The sequence below is a fragment of the Sinohyriopsis cumingii genome, chromosome 7 (genome assembly GCF_028554795.1).
Source record: "Sinohyriopsis cumingii isolate HCF-2022 chromosome 7, ASM2855479v2, whole genome shotgun sequence".
Classification (NCBI taxonomy): domain Eukaryota; kingdom Metazoa; phylum Mollusca; class Bivalvia; order Unionida; family Unionidae; genus Sinohyriopsis; species Sinohyriopsis cumingii.
In genome coordinates, this window is record NC_142967.1 from 40,115,059 (window position 1) to 40,136,387 (window position 21,329).

General features: G+C 34.2%; 1 protein-coding gene across 2 annotated transcripts in view; it reads right to left on the bottom strand.

The window, feature by feature from the left end:
- LOC149795075 (cilia- and flagella-associated protein 46-like) overlaps positions 1–21,329 on the bottom strand; it is a 218,449-nt gene that overhangs the window by 92,225 nt on the left and 104,895 nt on the right. For both annotated transcript variants that reach the window (XM_089964780.1, XM_089964779.1), the window contains 4 exons: positions 21,004–21,074; positions 16,675–16,750; positions 2,409–2,516; positions 766–922 (listed from right to left, as the gene is read on the bottom strand). In XM_089964780.1, the coding sequence (XP_089820906.1) occupies positions 766–922; positions 2,409–2,516; positions 16,675–16,750; positions 21,004–21,074 (412 nt within the window). The remainder of the gene's footprint in view (positions 1–765; positions 923–2,408; positions 2,517–16,674; positions 16,751–21,003; positions 21,075–21,329) is intronic.

Here is a 21,329-nt window from a genome sequence, read left to right on the forward strand (position 1 = left end):
GTTTTATATAAGAGTCCATGGGATTTTGGCCTGGAGGACAGACTTTACATAGAATTCAATGGAATTTTAGCCTGGACGAAGGTTTTACATAAGAGTCCATGGGATTTTGGCCTGGAGGACAGACTTTACATAGAATTCAATGGAATTTTAGCCTGGACAAAGGTTTTACATAAGAGTCCATGGGATTTTGGCCTGGAGGACAGACTTTACATAGAATTCAATAGAATTTTAGCCTGGATAAAGGTTTTACATAAGAGTCCATGGGATTTTGGCCTGGAGGACAGACTTTACATAGAATTGATTGGGATTTTGACCAGGAGAACATATCTGACATAGAATTCAAGGGGATTTTGGCCTGGAAGATATATTTTACATGAGCTTTAATGGAATTTTAGCCTGCAGATTTTGCATGGAATTCAATGGGATTTTAGCCTTAAGGACAGATTTTACATAGAATTAATTAGAATTTTGGCCTTGAGGAGACATTTTACATAAGATTTTGATTTGGGGGATAGATTAATTTTCTTGTATGTTATTTTTTGCTACAATATCATCTGCATGATCACATTATTTCAATTAATTGTCTGATTAAATAATGCAAGATTTATTTAAATTAACTGCCTAATAAAAAAACACAAGATATAATCACACTTTTGAAATGATCATAATATTCTCATGCCATGCAATAAGTTTGAAACAATGAAAGAATAAATCATATATAACATTTAATTTAAAAAAATTTCAAACATGTTGAAATATTTCTACCTTCCCTCTTCTCATCTTCCTCAGCCTGCATGTTAAGCATGATATCAATTGCCCATTCTAGTTGGTCTACCGCATCCTGTAGCGGAAAATCCCGTACATACAGCCATTGTCCAAATTCAATCAAAAGCTCTACCTTTAACCACTCACTGGAATGACTCTGCCATAGAAAAAGGTTTTCATTATATATACCAGAAGCTTCCACAGCATTATTTTTCAACCCAAATCAAACAGTTTTTCTTCACAGTATCTGGAGGACAATTTCATCACATTATTTAAATATTAATGAAAAATTCAATATATATTCATAAAGACTATATGATTCATGAATTACAATAAAGGACCTATATTACCTGATTTTGTGACTATTTGATTATAAATTCTTTTTTACTTGTGACACCTATCTAAAAGAGTTAATTGGTGACATCTGCTTTAAAATAGTTAATTGGTGACATCTATTTTTAAAAAAGTTAACTGGTGACACCTGTTTTAAACTAGTTAAATGGTTATACCTGTTTTAAAATAGCAGAATTTGAAACTGTAGCTGACAGATATTAATGAAATAATCAAGTACTATGCAAGCATTGAAATCCCAAAAGAAATTCTAAACCAGCATGTCCTAACACATTAATGGCCATATCATGCTGTGGAAATGGGAGCCAATTGTATTTTCCAAGAAAACAGCAGAGTTTCTGATCAATGCTGGCTTAAGTGGGTGTCAAAACTGCAAACCATGGATTATGAATTTGATGCCCTAACTGAGTTAACATGACTTCCTCTTAGAAGTTGTATGCATCTATTTTATCGCTTCATATCAACCATCACATGACATTTCTTTAATAAACTAATCTCATATTTGACTTATTAGATATTTATAATCACAAATCACAATGCTGAGGATGTAATGATGTCTCTCAAGACAAAGGCATGATGTTTAGGGCATCAAAATTAAATTCAACATTTTTTAATAGTAACTTGTTTTATTGTATTTAATATTAAAATGACTAAACTTCAGACCTTTGCTACACCATTTGTGTGTGTGGGGGTGGGTGGGTGGGTGTGGGGGGTAGGTGTGTTTGTTTTGGATTTTAACATAGCTTAATAATTTTTCAGTCATATTGCTACGATGTCTGCAGTGTGACAGTTTATAGTGATGTCTAGTACTGGGGCATCATGCCTCAGACATGTAGCATCATGTCCCATTCAGTCACATTATCCTGACACATCCTAACACTAACCTCTAATGCTGAGTGCCAAATGAAGAAGCTGCTAGTAACATTTTTTTAAGTCTTTGGTATGACTAGGCCAAGGTTCACACCCGAAACCTCCCACATATGAGGCAGATGCTCTAACCGCAAGGCCGTCAGAGCGGTCTACACCTTTGTGATTTCTTGACTAACTTCAGTGATTATCACCATGTAATAAACAAAAACAATGTTGTGCCGTCTTCATCTTATTTATAAAACTTTAGAATAATTTCAAACTTAAGCTGCAAAATATATAAATAATTCAAACAGTTTCATACATTTTAATGAAATGCGAATGCATGTAAAATCCTATAAACCCATTTATTAATTTTCATGTCCGTGTGCATCTGTGATTCTTTACAAGTGTGGGTGTGTGTGCATATATGACATATTTCTCACATTCAATGCTTCGATGGCATTCTGGTAGGAAAGGAGTTGTTCCACTGTTTCCTTGGAGCTCAGAGCCACCCTGCGCCACATGTGGGCCACATAATCCTCACTCTCATCCTAGAACAAAGATTATGCAAAAACTTCAACTCCAATAGCTTAATATAAAAAACCTTGGCAAGGACTTGAATACACTCAATAAAAATTACAGCAGGGGCTTGACTACAATCAGTAAAACTGATGGCAGGTGCTTGATTACAACCAATAAAAATTAAGATAGAGACTTGATTACACTCAGTTAAAATTATGGCAGCAACTTGATTACTCTAAATAAAATTTATAGCTGGGACTTGATTACAATCAATAAAATTTATGGCAGGGACTTGATTACACTCAATATGGCAGGGAACTGACTCAATAAAAGATCTTAAAGACTGAACAGATAGCTTATATGCAAAATTTTTGCTCTATTAATGTACTCTAAGTTTTCTTATCAATGAAAATAACTGTAAGATCATAGTGTGTGTGTGTGCATGTGCATACATGCATGCATGTGTGTGTGCGATCCTCAGTGGTACAAGGTTGATGTACAACATGACTAATCACTATACAAAAAAGAAAATTAGCAAAATTGAACAAAATTAACTGGAATGAATAAAAAAGAAACCAAAACAAGTGAACTGCAGCCATAAATGAATGTAAAGGAACCAAAAATGAACCCAAAGGAGAATAAATAAATGATTATTACTGAAAATAGGAATACTAAGTTTACTTATTGTCAGAATTATTAATAGAATTTGTGAAAAATCAAAATTGGTTAAACTATTAAATAAAGGTAATTTACCTTTGAAACAACATTCTTACATGACACTCAGCATTCAATTTTAAATTGAATGAAATTACACAATTCATTTTGCATATTTAATCAACCTCCTCCACAATGTATCTGATTATTCATACAATTGTCCAACAAGAGTCAATGGTATAAATGTGCTGCTGAAGTGCTTTAAGCATAATTGTAAATTAAATCAAAACAGTCAGAGAAGGAAAAAGAAAATTAAAGGAGGAGGTATGATAAGCTTTCAAGACAATGGCAAATGGGAATTAACTCTTAGTAATTTTCAACTGCTTACAACTGGCAATTAATTTTCAACTGCTTACAACTGGCAATTAATTTTCAAATGCTTACAACTGGCAATTAATTTTCAACTGTTTACAACCTGCAATTAATTTTCAACTATTTACAACCTGCAAATTATTTTCAACTGCTTACAACTGGCAATTAATTTTCAATTGTTTACAGTTGACAATCATATTCATGCACTTTGGACTGATCACAATTTGATATACCAACAGAAGTGGTATATAAAAATTGCTTTATAACATGACTTTAAAAATCATATTTTGTGCACACACACACACACTCAAATTATCCAAATAATGTTCCTTGACAAGCTGCGATGACTGACATTTTATTATCCAAATAAAATGCTTTTACCATAAAAATAATAAACGAAGTTTATAAGCATTAAAGCAAATTTAAAAGACTTAAAATATTGATGATCTTTGAACATTTTCTTCCAGCTGAGTTACTGTGTAAACATTTTAAAATTTTCTATTTCCAGTATTTCTTTGAATTTAGAGCCATAAAAGTTTCAGTAGCTACTCTTGTATCATCAAGACTTTCCATTATAAAGGATTGATGTCATATTTATGAAAAGCAGTGGTTGCTATTGTGCACAGTGAAATCCGCTGATGATGAAACATGATATTTTTCTATATTTTACTTTGTCACTTGCAATATGTTGAAGTATACAGATTTAACTAAATTTAAGATCAAAGCTACAAGCACTGAAAATGGAATTAAACAGAAATGTCTGCACTGTGTTGCAAAATAGGTTGAGAGAGTGAGAGAGAATAAAGAGAGCCAGAAAAAATAAACAGAAGTAAAAAAGGTATAAAGCCAACACAACAAATATATATGTAACTGCAATTCCACCTGATGTCCATGCAGTGTTTCTCATGAAGTGTTAAAGATGTGCAGGTCCCTACTGGTAACAATCCAGAACTACAAATCAATAATTATGTGACTACTTTTCCATGTGATGTTTCCGGTCCATGGTACAAAACCAGTACTACAAACAGATATGAAACTTCTCCTCCACCTGACGTCATGGTAATGTTGCAGATCAAGCATAAAGAATGTGCATAATACTAACAAAACATACCATCCCATAATTCCCAACACCTTTCCAAACTAACTTATATACTTGTCTCTAAGTCTGGTCAAACTGTAAACAAAGCTCCAGATCTGCCATAACATAATGTGCCTGCAGATCAGGGTTTCTACTGTTTGTTCTTCTGATTACTCCTAACAAACTGCACAAACCTAGATCTGCCAACACATTATGCAATGGCAGATCAGAGTCTGTGCAATTTGCAGTTGGGCTCATCTTACAGGTATACAAGGTACTACTAAAGAATATACATTACACAAATTTGTCTTCATTTTTAATATTTAATATCTGCTCATTTAACTACTTTCACTGTTAATAAATTTGTACACTACTTCTATAATTAAGACATCAGTGTCAGTATGTTGCTGCTGACATGTCCTACAGTAATTATTGTTAAATGTTATTCCTTTCTGTATCCCCATCAGAACCATGTTGTCACCAACATGTCCTGGAGAGCCTTTCAATAACACATGACTCCTCATATAAATTGCTATCACTGACATGTCCTAGTGAATATTTGATTAACATATCAGCCATCAAAAAATTGATATGACTGTTGAGATTATTACCTATTAATGTCCCTGTGAAATATTTGTTACTTGAACATGTTCTTTTTTAGTGTCATTACTTGTGCCATCCTTCATGTGTTTCTTGGTTCAATTATGAATAACATGCTATCTGCATTTTCTATTGTCACTGTCAATGATAAATTTATTACATGTCCTGTCAACATGGTCAATGAGTGTCATTCTGTAGACCTGGTGTATCAGTGTTGCTAAATGCTGATCCTAATATAATAACATCATGTCATTATCAGTAATGTATCACCTTGACATGTCTCCAGTGTCTCTATCAATATAATGTCACAACGGACATGTCAGGGCATATAAGTCCAGAGCAGCAGTACTGTACCAATATGTCATGTCTTCAGTAGACCTTTAAATACTATGTTACTGTAATATTCAATTTTGTGCTATTCCAACAAGTCTGAATGTCATTTTCAATATTCCGAAATGTTCTGCTGTAAAAACCTATTTTTTGTCCCTGCCAGTACCATCTACTTTTGACAAGTCCAGATGCAACTGTATGTGCTATGTGACATGAATTGAGTTTGTATGTGTGTGTGTGTGTGTGTGAGACTTGCATTTTTAACATAGCTTTAACAATTTTTCAGTCATATCGCTACCATGTCTGCAGTGTGGCAGTTTATAGTGATGTCTAGCACTGGGGCATCAAGTTGCAGACATGTAGCATCATGTCCCACCCTGTCACATTATCCTGACACCAGGCCAACAAGTTCTAACACCAACCTCTTAATGCTGAGCACCAAGCGAGGCAGCTGTTAGTATAACTTTTGTAAGTCTTTGGTTGGTAGGACTTGGCTGAGGATTGAACCTACAACCTCCCGCATCCGAGGCAAACACTCTAACCACTAGGCCACTGGCGCAGTTGAATTGATAGTTACACAGTAAAAAAGTCTTTTGGGTGTCAAAAATATATATATGCCATCAAGTACACCACATTCAGGGGAAGAACGCCTAATGCAGACCCCAATGGGGATGCTGACATAGATTTATCTGATGAACACCTACTGTGGTCCCCCTCTGCAGACAGAGATGTATATGAAGAATGTCCATTATGCAACACCACGGAAAAGAAGACACAGACATAGACATTCTTAACATATCAGCATATAAACTTTAGATATATAAAATAATATGAAAGTGTTTCAGTTGAATATAACAAATGTAGACAATATGTTGGTCTTTTGTAACATTATCCTAAAGTTTTAGTTTGAATGCAGCCACTGATATATAAGATATGTAACCTTCAACAGCTTCAGAGAGTTGCAGACTAGTAATCAAAGGGTCTTGGTCTGATACCCAATAGGCCAGTCTGGGTCATATCCACCAAGGCCAGTCTGGGTCATACCCACCAAGGCCAGTCCTGGTCATAACCATCTAGACCAGTCTGGGTCATATCCACCAAGGCCAGTCTGGGTCAAACCCACTAAAGCCAGTCTGGGTCTTACTCACCCAGGTCAGTCTGGGTCATACCCACCAAGGCCAGTCTGGGTCTTACTCACCCAGGCCAGTATGGGTCATACCCAACAAGGCCAGTCTGGGTCTTACTAACCCAGGCCAATTTGGGTCTTACTCATCCAGGCCAGTCTAGGTCATACCCACCAAAGCCAGTCTGGGTCATACCCACCCAGGCCAGTTCAGGTCATATAAACCATGGTCAGTCTGGGCCATGCCCACCATGGCCTGTTCAGGTCAGCTACATCTTTGTGTTTTTAGGAAAGGCACTTAGCTCCCATATCCTTGTTATGATATAGTCAAAGCATTTGAAATGCCATTAAGATCAGCAAGAACAAAACCAGAAATGTTAAAGCAGACATTTAACATTACTGATGTAAATTATGGATATAAGGAACTTAATCAGTGTAATGATGCCTGATTATGGATTATTCAATGTTGTGATGCGAGATTATGGATATAAGGAACTTAATCAGTGTAGTGATGCCTGATTATGGATATAAGAAACTTAATCAATGTTGTGATGCCAGACTATGGATATAAGGAGCTTAATCAGTGTAGTAATGCCTCATTATGGATAAAAGGAATTTAATCAGTGTAGAGATGCCTGATTATAGATATAAGGAACATAACCAGTGTAGTGATACCTGATTATGGATATAAGGAACTGAATCAATGTAGTAATGCCAGATTATGGATATAAGGAACTTAATCAGTGTAGTGATGCCTAAATAATAGATATAAGGAGCTTAATCAGTGTAGTAATGCCTGATTATGGATATAAGGAATTTAATCAGTGTAGTGATGCCTTATTATGGATAGAAAGAATATAATCAGTGTAGTGATGCCTGATAATGGATATAAGAAACTTAATCAATGTCATAATGTGAGATTATGGATATAAGGAACTTAATCAGTGTCGTGATGCCTAAAGTATGGATATAAGGAGCTTAATCTGTGCAGCAATGCCTGATTATGGATATAAGGAACTTAAATGCCTGATTATGGATATAATACACTTAATGTAGTAATGCCAGATTATGGATATAAGAAACTTAATCAGTGTAGTGATGCCTAAAGTATGGATATAAGGAGCTTAATCAGTGTAGTAATGCCTGATTATGGATATAAGGAATTTAATCAGTGTAGTGATGCCTAATTATGAATATAAGGAACTTAACTAATGTAGTGATGCCTGATTATGGATATAAGGAGCTTAATCAGTGTAGTGATGCCTGATTATGGATATAAGGAATTTAATCAGTGTAGTGATGCCTAATTATGAATATAAGGAACTTAACTAATGTAGTAATGCCTGATTATGGATATAAGGAGCTTAATCAGTGTAGTGATGCCTGATTATGTATATAAGAACTTAATTAGTGCAGAGATGCTCGATTATGGATAAAAGAAATTTAACTAGTTTAGTGATGCCTGATTATGGATATAAGGAACATAATCAGTGTAGTGATGTCTGATTATGGATATAAAGAATTTAATCAGTGTAGTGATGCCTAATTATGAATATAAGAAACTTAACTAATGTAACAATGCCTGATTATGGATATAAGGAACTTATTCAGTGTAGTGATGCCTGATTATGGATATAAGGAACTTAATCAGTGAAGAGATGCCCGATTATGGATATAAGAAACTTAACTAGTGTAGTGATGTCTGATTATGGATATAAGTAACTTAATCAGTGCAGTAATGCCTAATTATGGATATAAGGAACATAATCAGTGTAGTGATTCCAGATTAAGGAGCTGCTTCTGTCACCAGAAAGTGATGTTAATGGCTGAAACAAAAAAAACCGACAGTGATGATAAAAGCCAACAGACATTATAAAACTAAGCTCTATAGGTGGGAATTTATCAAGTAGCTAATTCTAGCCAAAAAAGTGGCCCACTCCAAAATGGATCATGTAACATACCTTAAAGTCTTGCTGTGTGGTACAATAAGAAAAACAACTGTATGTAAGAAAATTAAACACAATTGTTTGCAATAAATGCTGAGTGATCAGATCAATGAAATGTATTAGATTGTTTGCACTGGAAACTGCATAATCTGTCATTTGAAAAACAGTATTAATGAAAAAATGTTTGACAAAAATACAGTGAGCTAGTTATACAGTAGGCAAATAATTATTGTAATGATAATTAAAACTTCAAAACGAAACACAATTATCTACTAATATTTGGTACAGATAAATTTACACACTTTACCTACAACAATGCCAATCTCATAGTGACTGGTAGCTGCAACTATCAGGTGTTACTGTTTATAAAGAAGATCACAAAACAAAAGCAACCTTCATGCATATGTGGCTTTGCCATGTGAACTGTACTGTAACTATTCAGTTGCTGCTCTTTATATATATATATATATATATATATATATATATATATATATATATATATATATATATATATATATATATATACCAATTCATTATCCTCTCCAAAAATATCAAGCAGTAATCATTGTGTTTTTAATATTCATCAATTTAAATTCATAGATAAATGAAGCCTGGGGCTTTGCACTATCAGCCCCCACTCCCACTGGCTTGTTGAACTAAGCAGATAAACATACACATTTTCTTTATTTAACTGACTTGTTTCAATACTGGACAATATGCTACATAACACACTGACACTCTATAGGCCCCATACATATTATAGCTGGGTTCCCAGTGATAAGCTACATAACACGGAGACACTTTATGGGCCCCATACATGCTATAGCTGGGTTTCCCTACGATATTCTGCATAACAATGGCACTCTACGAAAGCCATATATGCTATAGCTGAGCTTCCCTGTGATATGCTACATGATAAACTGGCACTCTGTTGATCCCATACATGCTATAGCTGAGCTTCCCTGTGATATGCTACATGATAAAATGGCACTCTATTGACCCCATACATGCTATAGCTGAGCTTCCCTGTGATATGCAACATGATAAAATGGCACTCTATTGACCTCATACATGTTATAGCTGAACTTCCCTGTGATATGCTACATAACAATGGGACTCTATGAACCCCATATATGTTATAGCTGAGCTTCCCTGTCATATGCTACATAAGACAATGGCAGGATTTCCCTATAATATGTTAAATAACATTATGGCACTATGTAGACCCCCAAATACCATGTTTATACAATGGTATCCCTATAAAACTCACATAAAAGAAAAGTGATTATAGTATCATTAAAACAAAAATATCAAATATAGCATGTTACAAGTACACTGATTTAATGTAATAACATGATAAACTAATAGTGTATTAACATGATATTAGTACACTTGTACAGAATAATAATGTGATATTAGTACACTTGTACAGTGTAATAACATAACACTAGTATTTTTTACAGTGTAATAACATAATACTAGTATATTTGTTTCATGTAAAAACATAATACTAGTACATCTGGACAGTGTAATAACATAATACTAGTACATTTGTACAGTGTAATAACATACTACTAGTACACTGATTCAGAATAAGATGATACTAGCATTCTAATGCAATTTAACAACATGATACAAATACAATGATACATTGTGACAACATACATCCATCATTCATGAATACAATGATACATTGTGACAACATACATCCATCATTCACGAATGCTGGATTAAAGTTGCTCTACCTTAAATTTCAAATGAATGAAATAAAGGAACTTTTTAAACAAAAAAGTAGTGAAGTTAAATGGATCAAAATACATGCTGAGGAACTTCTGAAAAGATTCTAAATGCAGCTTAATGAAACCCAATAATTCCATCTTATGTGATTAAAATATGTATAATAAGTCAGATGACATAATATGATATATAGCTTAATGTTTAATATTTTTTTAAACCCATATATTTGAGCCTTTATATTTTGTCACTACACAAATTTATATTTCCAAGAATCATGGGGTGAATGAGAGGAAGTTTTGCAATCGTTCTTGTCAATTTGCTGAAAAGAAATAATATTGTTCAAACGCTTTTCTTCTTTGACAGAAATGGCTTTTAATCAACTTTGACAGAAATGGCTTTTAATCACCTTGAACACAAGATCCACTCCCTTCATCAAGAGAAGTGTGATAAGTGAAAACTACTTGACACAATTTTATGTGCTGTAAAGCTGTGAACCCCATTCCTCATCCTTGTGTAAAAATCAGCGTGTATATAGTGTCACACCTTATTTAACGTAGATGGTCTGTCGGACTTGCACCAATAAACTTAATATATATAAAATACAACAACTTTGAATTCAGATCACTCAGAAACTAGTTTTATTTGACCTGAACCATAGTGAATGTTTTTTTTCTTCTTTGATTTAAAGCAAGACGTCCTAACATTTAGTAAATTTTGAAACTGATAAACTGATAAGATTTCCTCAAACAAATAAGTATGGAAGCATGGCATAGAACTAAATCTGTATATATTAATTCAATGACAGTTGAAAATTAAGAGTCATTCCAGTATTGACATATGAACATGTACATTCTCATTAAGAATTATCTTGGTACTATGAGATATGACCATATATTCCATTAGGAATCATCTTGGTACTGAGACATATAACCATGTACATTTTCATTAAGATTGATCATGGTACTGAGACATATGACCATGTATATTTCATTAAGAGTCATCTTGGTTCTGAGACACATGACTATATACATTCTCATTTTAAGAGTCATCTTGGTACTGAGACATATGACTAAGTACATTCTCATTAAGTGTCATCTTGGTACTGAGACATATGACTAAGTACATTCTCATTAAGTGTCATCTTGGTACTGAGACATATGACTAAGTACATTCTCATTAAGTGTCATCTTGGTACTGAGTCATGACTAAGTACATTCTCATTAAGAGTCATCTTGGTACTGAGACATATGACTAAGTACATTCTCATTAAGAGTCATCTTGGTACTGAGACATATGACCATGTATATTTTCATTAAGACTGATCATGGTACTGAGACATATGACCATGTATATTTTCATTAAGCGTCATCTTGGTTCTGAGACAGGACTATATACATTCTAATATTAAATTAGGATTCATCATAGTACTGAGACATATGACCATGTACATTCTCATTAAGAGTCATCTTGGTACTGAGACATATGACCATGTACATTCTCATTAGGGGCCATCCATAAATGATGTCGTGCGATTTTGGCCGATTTTTTACTCCTCCCCCCCCCCATCACACATTTTTTAAACAAATTTCTTCCCCTCATCACACATTGTCACAAATGTGTGACCCCCTCCCCCCCAGGTGCGTCACGTCATTTATGGACGGTCCCTTAAGAGTCATCTTGGTACTGAGACATATGACCATGTACCTTCTCATTAAGAGTCATCTTGGTACTGAGACATAAGACTATGTACATTTTCATTAAGACTGATCATGGTACTGAGACATATGACCATGTATATTTTCATTAAGCGTCATCTTGGTTCTGAGACAGGACTACATGTATATACATTCTAATATTAAATTAGGATTCATCATAGTACTGAGACATATGACCATGTACATTCTCATTAGGGGCCATCCATAAATGACATCACGCGATTTTGGCTGAGTTTTTACTCCTCCCCACCTCGTCACACATTTTTTAAACAAATTTCTTCCCCTCATCACACACATTCTCGTTAAGAGTCATCTTGGTACTGAGACATATGACCATGTACATTCTCGTTAAGAGTCATCTTGGTACTGAGACATATGACCATGTACATTCTCATTAAGAGTCATCTTGGTACTGAGACATAAGACTATGTACATTTTCATTAAGAGTCATCTTGGTACTGAGACATATGACCATGTACATTCTCGTTAAGAGTCATCTTAGTACTGCAACATATGGTCAAAAGTGACTAATAATTATATGAGCTATTGAACCAGCCTATGTGTGGAGGTATATTAAATAGTGTATTTTAAAGACTGATGTCACTTACTGCCTGAAAATAATTACTCTAAATAAAATAATGTAATTTTTCTGAAGAAGCTTGCATTTGGGAAAATTGTTTGCATTAATAGGCTTCAACGTATAACCATTTTTATTCTATCATTGCCACAGCATGGGTATTTTTGATGTAATCAAGGAGATTTCAATGGACTGGATTTTTATAGTGGACACTGACAAGGGAATTCTTGTTTTAAAACCAGGCAAGCGGCATATCATTTTCATCATTTCAAAAGTTTCCTCTTGGATGGATCTTTTACAGGATATAAGCATGATGTACACATCTTACCATAGCAGTATAGTTATTTGGCCAAACATTTCTGTTATGGTGTCTGGCAAATGAATTAGTTGTCTGTGCCAATATGATTACGTACGTTATCGTTAAGCATGACATTGAAGAAGCTTCAAATAATAGAAATATGCATTCAATTTGAAATGAGATTGAACTTCGCATTATAATATGACTTTAAAATTTATTTTAAAAAACAACTGAAGATTGCATTTGCTTTCCATGAAAAGTACCAAGCATTACAAAAATTATTTACCATGGTCTCTCTGTCTCATAAATACAAAATGGCAGCTAGCACTACTTGTGGTGCATATAAGTTAAACGATCTACAATAATGGGTCACACAATTGCAGCTAAAAACATTCTGTTTTACTTTATAGAAGTAGTTATATCATTCAATAATTTATTCTAACAAAACAGATGCATTATTTTAAATTGCATCTTTTTTAATTACTGTCAATCTAGTACTGTTGGGTGTTATTTATAGTGAACTATTTCTGTGTATTTCTGAGGTGGCTTCAAATCATGAATTTGAAGACCATACAGGTATCCCTCTTTTGAAGCTATATGATTCTTCCTTGCTCAAAGAATTAAGTCCTGACAACAAATATCAGTTTTTGCAAAGTAAAGGATGCTATATCTACATGCACTTATTTCTATGTGCACTTAATGCACTTATTTTTGTACCCTCATTGCACTTTTTTTTATACACATTATTCCAGTAAAATTACTTAAGGTTATATGCCATTTTTATATGTATCAATGCCAGTCAAATTAGTTGTGGCTGTTCCTGTAAAACATACCTGGGACCTAGTGAAGGCACTTTTAATGTGGGGTATGCACCCAAAAATGCAATTTAGGATTTTCTTATTATTTTAATATGAACTATGTGAATTCAAAGTCCCCTGGCATATATCTTTTTTTTTAAAAAGACTGCCTTCCCTGGGTATCATGTTTAAATGGAACAGCCCTAAGGTTATATATACTTATTTTTATACGCATCATTCCAGTCAAATTTATGAAGGTTATCTGCCATTTAGATATGTATCATTCCAGTCAAATTTATGAAGGTTATATGCCATATAGATATGTATCATTCCAGTCAAATTTATGAAGGTTATATGCCGTTTAGATATGTATCATTCCAGTCAAATTTATGAAGGTTATATGCCATATAGATATGTATCATTCCAGTCAAATTTATGAAGGTTATATGCCATATAGATATGTATCATTCCAGTCAAATTTATGAAGGTTATATGCCATATAGATATGTATCATTCCAGTCAAATTTATGAAGGTTATATGCCATATAGATATGTATCATTCCAGTCAAATTTATGAAGGTTATATGCCATATAGATATGTATAATTCCAGACAAAATAGTTAATGTTAATTGCACTTATTTTTTATTGCATCATTCTAGTCAAATTAGTGAAGGTTATATGCAGTCACTGTTATGTGCACTCATAACACTTATCTCTTTGTGCACTCATTCCCAGTCCAATTAGTGAAAGTGATATGCACATATTTTCATGTATACTCATTGCCAGAAAAAATTATTTTGATACATTTAAAATGTTTTGATGATTGACACTAAAATAGTATCACAAGAGCCAAGTTTAAGTATTACATTTTTTATATTCTTCCATACAGATATATGCAATGATTTATGCTATACAGCTACTGTATGATACCTGTACACTTATTAATTTTTTTATGCATATATATATCCATTATACAACTACTGTATGCCACCTGTACACTTACTTTACATATATACTTATTTTTGTTATATAACTACTATATGATGCCTGTACACTTACTTTACATAAACACTTAATTTTGGTACATAAATAATGTATGGTCCATGTACACTTACCTTTCATAAACACTTATATTTACTACACAACAACTGTATGATACCTGCATAATTAATTTCCATATACACTTGTTTTATATTTAGATGCATATCAACCAAAGATTACATAACTGTGGAAATTTTCTCTTAGAAAATATCTATTTCTTCATATTCCTGCAGCATAAGATTTTTAAGCTTGCTTCTGCAGTGGCAAAGACTAGACTTGGTGTCCAATGCAGTGTGCTGATAAAACATAGCCAACTGTAACTAGTGCTAATGACCAGCAAAATGCTAACTAAACATGGCCATCTGCAACCAGTGCTAACCAACCAGCAGGATGCTAACTAAACATGGCCAGCTGTAACCAGTGCTAACCAACCAGCAGGATGCTAACTAAATAGAGCCTAGAACTATGTCAACACACAAAACATACAATAATCTGGATTCAAACCTTAAATCTGACACCAGTACGTCGTTTTGACATTTGATGAAGTTCATCCTGTTAGGAAATTAGGTAGACAAACATAACACAAATAACAACAAGAGAAGACAGTAAACTAAATAAACTTCCAGCAAACAAAAGAAATATTAATAGAGACATCTGGAAAATTATACAATCTAAACTACTGCTGTAGCACAGAAAAGGAACTTACAAAAATAAAATATTTAAAAAAAATAAGAAAAAGAAGTTTCAGTAGATAGCAACTAACCTAATCTTTCTACCAGTTAATTTATATATAAACATGCAATTACTATAAAATGCCATACAAATGTATAATCTAAACAGCAAAATGTGAAAATGTTTTAGCACTATATCTTTCAGTTAAAATTTATGGTAATTAAGTTCAATTAATTCAAAGGTAACTTTTTTACTGCAGAATTTTCCTTGTGTATAACTCATTTTCAGACTAATGAAACGTAGAATAGAATAAATAACTCCAGACATGAATTACAAGTATTGACATTATGTAATATACTATTTCTATTTTGAGCTATCTTGAAAGTTGGAAATACAATGTAAACAATCTTCAAATGAATAAATACAAGGATGTTTAATTCAAATGTATTAAGTCATTATATTGAAACAATATGGATTGTATTTTTTTTACTTTAATATTCCCCTTGTTTAATTTCAACCTAACTTATGGAATTCATTTATTAAAAAAGAATTAAACATCAAAAATGGTTGATGCTCACATTCAGTGAGACTCATTTGTGGTAAATACACTATATGATACAAAGAAGCTCACATTCAATGAGACTCATTTGTGGTCAATAGACTATATGATACAAAGAAGCTCACATTCAATGAGACTCATTTGTGGTAAATAGACTATATGTACATAGAAGCTCACATTCAATGAGACTCATTTGTGGTAAATAGACTATATGTACATAGAAGCTCACATTCAATGAGACTCATTTGTGGTAAATAGACTATATGTACATAGAAGCTCACATTCAATGAGACTCATTTGTGGTCAATAGACTATATGTACATAGAAGCTCACATTCAATGAGACTTGTGGTACCTGGACTGTGTGTATAGAAGGAAGCTGATAGTCTTTATAAAAATTATGAATTTTAACAAAACTTTCATGGCATATACAATTTTTAATTCTAGTATAATATTTTTTGGCATTAAGCAATAAAATCAAATGTTAAAAAAACAAATAAACAAAGATCTAGATCAACTGGAGATGTGAAATGCCTTTTTTAAATGTCCCAAAAAATATTTATGAAAATGTGATTTAGAAAAACATGCATTTACATGCCTACCAGACAAAAATGAATCATATTTTCATGCATACAAAAATTTCAAATTTGATTCTCCAAAATTTATCCACCTAAGAATGGTTTCTTACCTTAAATTTCTGTATATCCATAGCAACACTTCTGCCAAGTTTAGCTTTTGTCATCACTCTGTGCTTAAAAATCAATCTGAAAAAACAACAACACAGCATTTTGATTTAGTATAGATTTCCAAAATCAAAATAATACTAGAACAGGCTGCTTTCTCTTCAATGAAACAATGATAACAATTTTTAAATTTTAAAGCAGAAAATGTGCACAAGAACTAAATACTTTTAATAACTGCACTTCAGTGGCTGCTATTTTTCAATGTCTTTGTTATAATTTTGGAGAAATCTGGTCCTGTGAAATTGTGTTTAATGATCTTATTGCTAACTGTTATTTTTCAAAGCTGGGTTCAAGGATGAATAGAGCATGTGCTGAGTCAATAAAACACAAACAATATCTTGCTTGAATCCAAGAAACTGTTAGATGCTAACAAGAATAACCCCATGTTGTGAAATGGAGAAAGCAAATTTTTAAGTAAACTGTTTCTCCAAGAATACTTACCTTATCACATTATGTTAGGAATATTAGCCTGCTATCACACATTACATTTCCTTGCCACCACAGGAGTCACTAGTTTTTAGCTGAGTGATATACTCATGATGATGCCTTCGTGGCAGGGTGGATGGAAGGGTTTGTAAGTAATGTAATCGGGTAAGTATTCTCAGAAAAACATATTTTACTTTGAAATTTGCTTTCTCCTTTGAATAAAAAATTTGCTTTCTCCTTTGAATATGTTCCACATTCACATTGCATTAGGAGAATAAATAATAGGAGGGGAGATGCTTAGCATCCGACCTTGAGTATCTTTCTAAGGAATGATGGCTAGCTCCATATGTGAATGGTAACTCGTTCCCCTAATTACTAACCAACACAGCCTGGGGTCACTTGATCTGTGACCCTTATGTTCAGTTAAGAAGATGTATACTGAAGTCTTCTTACCTACAAAATTTCACCAGTGAATCCAGTGAAGCTAACAGGCTGTGTTGACTGATCTAGTTGTTTCTGGTGGCCATCTGTGCTGCCACAAGGCCAACCCAACCAGATGTAAGATTTCCCTCTGCTAGTCTCTAAGAGATATACTTAAGAAGGTTGACTCTGCATGCCAGTGAGCAGCTTTTATTATATCTTAGACCAAAACATTACATCTGAATGTGAGGCTCACAGTGATAGCTAGAAGCTTCTGAGCTGTAATCTGCATGAGGCGACTCTGATCTGGTGATATGCTCAAGTACACCAAGTGTACAACCCACTGGGCTGGAGGGGTGAAATCCTATGTCCCAGCTCTCGGCAGAAGAGGTGTTTGCACATGCCACAACTTGTCTCTGTGTTTCAAGTAGTGCTTGCGAGTGTGAATAGGATCTTGCATGGCTGCCATTCTTGACCAGACTATGGAAAACTTTCTCTATTCTTCCTCAAAAGCAATTGTGTTTCAAACAGGTTTGTCCAGAAAGAGAGGGTATGACAAGGTTTAAGTGATATGGATTGCAGACATATGACATGTCATATCAGGTGTAAATCAGCTGAAGCCATTAAAGTATTGGCCATGGTAAGGTAAGCAGCCCTGCTCACTTACCTTAGCAATCCTGATCACTGCCTCCCAAGAGTGGTTATTGCCAGGTTTCTCCATTGTGTCTTAGAAGTGCCAATGAGACCAAATCCAACAGCTCTGACATGAAATGGAGCACATTTTGTCCACCTTATAAAACAGACGAGTGGACATATCAATGGCTTCTATATTCTTGTCAAGTGCCAGGAGATCAGTAATGATGGCGTCTATCACCTCAAGTCTAGTTGATTGGGGAAGGAACCAGAAGGATGGCATCTCTTCCTCCTTGTCTAAATCTACCAATTCTTTACCATTATAATAGTGGCAGGAGGTGGAAGGCATTCTGAAGTAAAACACCCTATAAATGTCCTTGACGTTGGTTTGAAAGCAAAACTTCAGTCTGTTCCATGGATGGATCTGAGTATGATATGAATGACGGTTGATGTGAAGGAGTTTCATTGCACTCACTGAGTGTCTAGGCCAAATCCGGGTCTACTTGCAGCTCTGGAAAAGATATCCCAGGTGGAATTGAAGACTCAATTCCATCCCTATAGAAACATCACTAGCTCTCACATGTGGACAAGCAGTGAACATAAAGAAGTCCGGCACTGCCGAGACTGCTGGCTAGTTTGCTCACTGAATGGTAGGCCTGGAAGCTGGCGGTATAGAAGATGGCCACTCCAAGGGCCTGGCTGGACAGATTCTCAGTGAAATCTCCATCATAGTACAGGTATGTCATCAACAGTAAGGTCAGATGGATGGATGTGTCACTAAAATCCAAGCAAAACATAGTTGGCTGGACTGATTCAACAAAAAGGTCCCATGTTGGAACAGTCAGATGGCCAGCAATGATGTGGTTTTAGTATGTATTGGATCCAATGGATCTGGTACAAACTCCATGCATCATGACTTATAGGCCCAAAGACCATGTTTGGACATGATGGGGGACTTATGCACATTGGGCTGACTAAATTGGGGAACACTCCCTGAATCAGTCAGAAATGCAAGCGACAAACTAGTTGGCTGAATCATCTTAAAAGGTCTCCTATGTTGGATAATCAGTGATAGCTGGATCTGGTATGATTCCAATGTACCTGACTTACTGACTGAAAGGCAATGCTCAGACATGCAGGGGGGCTTATGATTGACTAACATTGGGGAACACCCCCCAAATGAGTAGGAAATGCAAGCAATGAATTAGTTGACTGTGCTGTCTTTTCAAAAGATCTCCCTGTTTGATGGTCAGTGACAACTCTACAATTGGTGAATGCTGTACTGCCAGTGACAGCTGGTATAAGGAGGTAGCTCTAATGAATCTGGTATGAGTCCCATGTGCCCTGACTTACAGGATGAAGGCCATGCTTGGACATGCAAGGGTACTTACGCCCACTGGGCTGCCTAAAACTGAAGAACATTTCCCAATGAATCAGTATCACCAACAATGAACTGTAAGTTGTCTTCCTTGACTTATTTTATCTGTCCTTCCCTTCAGTCCTGTATGGACAATTGCTTTGAACATGCAAATCATGCATCTAATAGACATTTCCCCTAAAATGACACAAGAGAAAACGAAACATAGATTAGCAAATTAGTATGTGACTAACTAGCTAATACTGTAGCCGAAACTTCCTCTGACCATGTATTATAATGCTGTATGTCATAGATGATGTACACTAAATATATACAAAACAAGAGACATGATAGACTTCCATGCTCCGAAGTTGCATTATAGCAATGGATGACAATTTGTCGAAATGACACATAAAGAGAAAGCAAAGCATAAATTAGCAATTCATCATGTTAAAACTTAAAATATAAATATATTCCCCATTACTAACAAAGTGATCAAAAAAGTTAGTGTTGTATTAAAAACTTATTGACAATGCTTTGAACTTATGCTGTCAAGTATTTAGTTGACCTTTCTACTCAAACGACACATACAAGGGAAAACAAAGCATAAATTAGCAATGAAGCATATAAATAACTCACTAAAACCAACTATGTTATGAACAGAACTAGTGAAAAAAGTCATGCTAACTTCTAATGACCTTGCCGAGGTCTATGATAGCATGGTGTGATGTAGTCTTAAAAGGACAAAGTCCCTAAAGGTGACAAAATCACTTAAATTGGCTGAAATTGCACAAATAGAATGTATATTGTAAAGAATTTATACAACCTGCAGCAGAATGATTAACCCACACAATAAATCCAAAAGGAACATTGGATGATTCAATCAGAACATAAAAATAGTTTGGATGTCAAAGGATAACTGTATGATGTTACCAGCACAGCAGTGAAGTGAAATACTAGTGACTCCTGGTGGTGGTGGCAAGAGGAGGTAATGAACAAGAGTTATTGCACTCTGACTATATGAAACAGAAAATAAACGATAATTTTTGTCTTTTAATTGCGCTGGATTCATTAAGTAGCAGGCTAATATTCCTAACATAATGTGATTGGGGAACGTATTCAAAGGAGAAACAACTATCTATGAATCTCCTTACTTGTTTATCTGTTTTTGATTTATTACATGGTGACACAAGGAAGGGTGTATGAATACTGTAAAATCGAAACATTTCAGCAACAATCTATTTACAAAAATGTTGTGAATTCAATATTTTCATGAAATAAAATCTTTGTAATTTTCATATTGGGAAAGTAAAATATTCATGACTATACTGCTATTTACCTCAAGTACATTCTAAAATTTTTTCACTAAATTTAAAAAATAAATATTTTGCTCATGATAACTGAATGAATAATTTTATTTATTAATACTTATACTTACAGTCTGTGTTTGGTTCGTGGCATATCTGCTATGGCCTGGTCCATTGCCTGTAGTCCCTGCTCCCATTCACCCTATCCACAAAAAAGTAATACAAGGTTTTATATACTATTCTATCCACAAAAAGGTATTACTAGGTTTTCTATACTAATCACATACAGAGAAATAATTTTTTTCCCATGATGCAAAAAACACACCAGAACATTTTGCATTGCAATGGTTATAGTAACAGAAAATAAGGCTGTTACATTTACAAAACATTTTAAATGTTTACATGACAATTAGAATTCCAAAGGAATCCAATTAAATGTGATTTCCACTTGCATGCC